Source organism: Lepidothrix coronata, unplaced genomic scaffold (genome assembly GCF_001604755.1).
Source record: "Lepidothrix coronata isolate B3197 unplaced genomic scaffold, Lepidothrix_coronata-1.0 Scaffold459, whole genome shotgun sequence".
NCBI classification, from domain to species: Eukaryota; Metazoa; Chordata; class Aves; order Passeriformes; family Pipridae; genus Lepidothrix; species Lepidothrix coronata.
In genome coordinates, this window is record NW_016690639.1 from 28,728 (window position 1) to 33,118 (window position 4,391).

Below are 4,391 nucleotides of genomic sequence, written 5' to 3' on the forward strand. Positions count from 1 at the left end.
TTGCTTTATCAGTTATTCACTCAGGTTGGTGTCAAATTGCTTTATTAATTACCCACTCACATCGTTATCCAATTGCTTTATCAATTACTCACTCCTGTTATTATCAAATTGCTTTATCAGTTATCAACCCACATTATTATTGAGTTGTTTTCTCAGAGGCTAAACCACGTTATTACCAAAACATCTTATCAGTTACCAAATCCCGTTGGTGGGGGTTTTATCAGCTGTAAAATCTCGTCAGCAGCAAATTGTTCTATCAATTATCAAACCACGCCACTGTCGTTGGCGAGTGCCTTTATCAGTTATCAAACATCAATTATAAAATCACGTTATTGTAAAATAATTTCCATAAGTTTCCAGGTCACCTTATCAAATAGTTTTATTAATAAGTATTAATTATTTTAGTTGCATTATTATAAAATATTTCTGTCGGTTATCAAGTCCTGTTATCAAATAGTTTTATCAATTATCAAAATGTTTTATAAATTATCAAATAATTTTATCAGCTATCAAACCAGGCCGTTCTCAGATCACATCAGCAACTTGTTCTATCAATTATCAATTAATTATCACGTTAACCCACTGTTTTATCAGCTATCAAACAGCCTGGTACCATTGGCTCGTTGTGTTAATTATTTAATCACGGTTTTATCAACCTGTTTTTACCAGTTCCCGATTTCCACAGCCTGACTCCTCTCCTTCTCTGGGAACTGGAAGCTGCTCCGTGCTGGGTCCCTTTCCTGGAGTCCCTTTCCTGGGTCCTTTTCCCATGGTCCCTCTCCTGGGATTCCTCACCCTGGATCCCTCTCCAGGGTCCCTCTCCTGGGATTCCTCTCCCAGGGTCCCTCTCCTGGGATTCCTCTCCCAGGATCCCTCTCTGAGGTCCCTCTCCCAGGATCCCTCTCCGGGGTCCCTCTCCCAGGATTCCTCTCTGGGGTCCCTCTCCTGGGATTCCTCACCCTGGATCCCTCTCTAGGGTCCCTCTCCCCGGATTCCTCTCCCAGGATCCTTCTCTGGGGTCCCTCTCTGGGATTCCTCTCCCAGGATCCCCTTCCCAGGATCCCTCTCCCAGGTTTCCTCATCCAGGATCCCTCTCTGAGGTCCCTCTCCTGAGGTCCCTCTCCCAGGATCCTTCTCTGGGGTCCCTCTCTCAGGATCCCTGTCTGAGGTCCCTCTCCCGGGATTCCTCTCCCAGGATCCCTCTCTGGGGTCCCTCTCCTGGGATTCCTCACGCAGGATCCCTCTCCGGGGTCCCTCTCCCAGGTTTCCTCATCCAGGATCCCTCTCCCAGAGTCCCTCTCCCAGGATTCCTTTCTGGGGTCCCTCTCCCAGGATCCCTCTCGGGGTCCCCCTCTCAGGATTCCTCTCCCAGGATCCCTCTCTGGGATCCCTCCCCCGGAGTCCCTCTCCCAGAATCCCTCTCTAGGGTCCCTCTCCTGGGATTCCTCTCCCAGGATCCTTCTCTGAGGTCCCTCTCTGGGATTCCTCTCCCAGGATCCCTCTCTAGGGTCCCTCTCCCAGGTTTCCTCATCCAGGATCCCTCTCCCGGAGTCCCTCTCCCAGGATTCCTTTCTGGGGTCCCTCTCCCAGGATCCCTCTCGGGGTCCCTCTCTCAGGATTCCTCTCCCAGGATCCCTCTCTGGGATCCCTCCCCCGGAGTCCCTCTCCAGGTCCCTCTCCCAGGATCCATCTCCCAGAGTCCCTCTCCCAGGATCCCCCTTCAGGGTCCCTCTCCAGGGTCCCTCTCTGAGATCCCTCTCCGGGGTCCCTCTCCCAGGATCCCTCTCTGGGGTCCCTCTCTCAGGATTCCTCTCCCAGGATCCCTCTCCTGGAGTCCCTCTTCCAGAGTCCCTCTCCCAGGATCCCCCTTCAGGGTCCCTCTCCAGGGTCCCTCTCCCAGGATCCCTGTCCAGGATCCCTCTCTGAGATCCCTCTCCGGGGTCCCTCTCCCAGGATCCCTCTCCAGAGTCCCTCTCCCAGGATTCCTTTCCGGGGTCCCTCTCCCAGGATCCCTCTCCCAGGATTCCTCTCCCAGGATCCCTCTCCCAGGATCCCTCTCCCAGGATCCCTCTCCAGGTCCCTGTCCCGGGGTCCCTCTCCAGGATCCCTCTCTGAGACCCCTCTCTGGGGTCCCTCTCCTGGGATTCCTCTCCCAGGATCCCTCTCTGAGGTCCCTCTCTGGGATTCCTCTCCCAGGATCCCTCTCCCGGGATTCCTCTCCCAGGATCCCTCTCTGGGGTCCCTCTCCTGGGATTCCTGTCCCAGGATCCTTCTCTGAGGTCCCTCTCTGGGATTCCTCTCCCAGGATCCCTCTCCCGGGATTCCTCTCCCAGGATCCCTCTCCGGGGTCCCTCTCCCAGGTTTCCTCATCCAGGATCCCTCTCGCAGGATCCCTCTCTGGGGTCCCTCTCCCAGGATCCCTCTCTGGGGTCCCTCTCTCAGAGTCCCTCTCCAGGTCCCTCTCCCAGGTCCCTCTCCCAGGATCTCTCTCCCAGGATCCCTCTCTGGGGTCCCTCTCCCAAGATCCCTCTCCACATCCCTCTCCTGGAGTCCCTCTCCGAGGTCCCTCTCCCAGGATCCCTCTCCTGGAGTCCCTCTCCCAGAGTCCGTCTCCCAGAGTCCCTCTCCTGGAGTCCCTCTCCCAGAGTCCCTCTCCCAGAGTCCCTCTCCCAGGATCCCTCTCCAGGTCCCTGTCCCGGGGTCCCTCTCCAGGATCCCTCTCTGAGACCCCTCTCTGGGGTCCCTCTCCTGGGATTCCTCACGCAGGATCCCTCTCTGGGGTCCCTCTCCCAGGTTTCCTCATCCAGGATCCCTCTCCCGGGACTCCTTTCTGGGGTCCCTCTTCCAGGATCCCTCTCTGAGATCCCTCTCCGGGGTCCCTCTCCCAGGATTCCTTTCTGGGGTCCCTCTCCCAGGATCCCTCTCCAGAGTCCCTCTCCCAGGATTCCTTTCCGGGGTCCCTCTCCCAGGATCCCTCTCCAGGTCCCTCTCCCGGGGTCCCTCCCCGGGCTCCCCGTGCCCTCCCTCACGCCCGTCCTTGCCTTGCAGCCGCTGGAGCTGCTGTGTGAGAAGTCCATCGGGACGGCCAACCGGCCCATGGGCGCGGGCGAGGCGCTGCGCCGGGTGCTGGAGTGCCTGGCCTCGGGCATCGTCATGCCAGGTGAGCCGCCCCGGCCGCCCTTCCCGCCGGGAAGCGGCGCCGGGAGGAGCGCGGGGGGCGACGCGGCGACCGGGCAGCCCCTGGTGGTCCGGCCCGGCTCCGGGCGCGCCGGGCGCCGTCCCCGCCCTCGGGACGCCGGCTCAGAGCCACCTCAGCCCCGTAGAGAGAGGGAGGGACCGCTCGGCTCCCGGAGAGGTCGGGAGCAGCTTCCCGCAGAGTGTCCGTGGAAACGAGCCCGGGGAGTCCCACCCAGAGCGCCGGACCGTGGCCGGCCGCGCTCTCGGAGCGTTGCTGCCGCCCCAGGGGCTTTAGTTTAGTCGCTTTAGGGAGCCCCGGGATAATTCTCTGCATATCTTCCTTGTTTCCTGCCTTCAGATGGTTCTGGTATTTATGACCCTTGTGAAAAAGAAGCCACTGATGCTATTGGGCATCTAGACAGACAACAAAGGGAAGATATCACACAGAGTGCTCAGGTATAGTGTGACCTCCAGACCCTGCGGAATTCCCCGGCTCGCCCGCCGCTCCCGGCCCCGTTGGCCAACGTAGACTAGTGCCCCGTGGCCGCCGGTGGCCGAGCCCGGGCCGCCCGCACGGGCCCCGCGGGGCGCGGAGCTTGGCCTGAACCAGAGCAAAGAATCAGGTGTTGAGGAGTGACTTGCCCCCACCACCCCCCCCCGGCCCCCATTTTTGGGTTAAAGCCCCAGAAACGGTCAATCCAGAGGGTCCCGCGAAGGGCTGAGGATCGGTGTGAGGGCGGGCGGGGGCTGCGGGCAGCGGGTCCCCCGTGGCCCCCCGGCTGACACCCCGTCCTCTCCCCAGCACGCGCTGCGGCTCGCCGCCTTCGGCCAGCTCCACAAGGTCCTGGGCATGGACCCCCTGCCCTCCAAAATGCCCAAGAAACCAAAGAACGAGAACCCGGTCGATTATACTGGTACGTACTGGGAGGGGAGGGAACGGCCCCCGACCTCCCTCCCGGCTCGGGGTGGGGAGCAGAGCTTTGAGGGGCTGCTCGTGCTGGTCCCCCACAGTCCAGATCCCGCCCAGCACCACCTACGCCGTGACCCCCATGAAGAGGCCGATGGAGGAGGACGGGGAGGAGAAATCCCCCAGCAAGAAGAAGAAGAAGATTCAGAAAAAAGGTATTGAGTTAACGAGAGGTAGGTACAGACGGGGGGGAGTGGGGGCACGGGTGGGTGGGAATGGGGGCACGGATGGGTGGGAATGGGGGCAC

At 59.8% G+C, this 4,391-nt stretch overlaps 1 protein-coding gene across 1 annotated transcript in view; it reads left to right on the forward strand.

Annotated features, from left to right (window-relative positions):
* ILF3 (interleukin enhancer binding factor 3) overlaps nucleotides 1-4,391 on the forward strand; it is a 19,616-nt gene that overhangs the window by 5,903 nt on the left and 9,322 nt on the right. Inside the window, exons 6-9 of the mRNA XM_017839696.1 lie at nucleotides 2,713-3,160; nucleotides 3,536-3,633; nucleotides 3,980-4,091; nucleotides 4,189-4,299. Of these exons, the coding sequence (XP_017695185.1) occupies nucleotides 2,713-3,160; nucleotides 3,536-3,633; nucleotides 3,980-4,091; nucleotides 4,189-4,299 (769 nt within the window). The remainder of the gene's footprint in view (nucleotides 1-2,712; nucleotides 3,161-3,535; nucleotides 3,634-3,979; nucleotides 4,092-4,188; nucleotides 4,300-4,391) is intronic.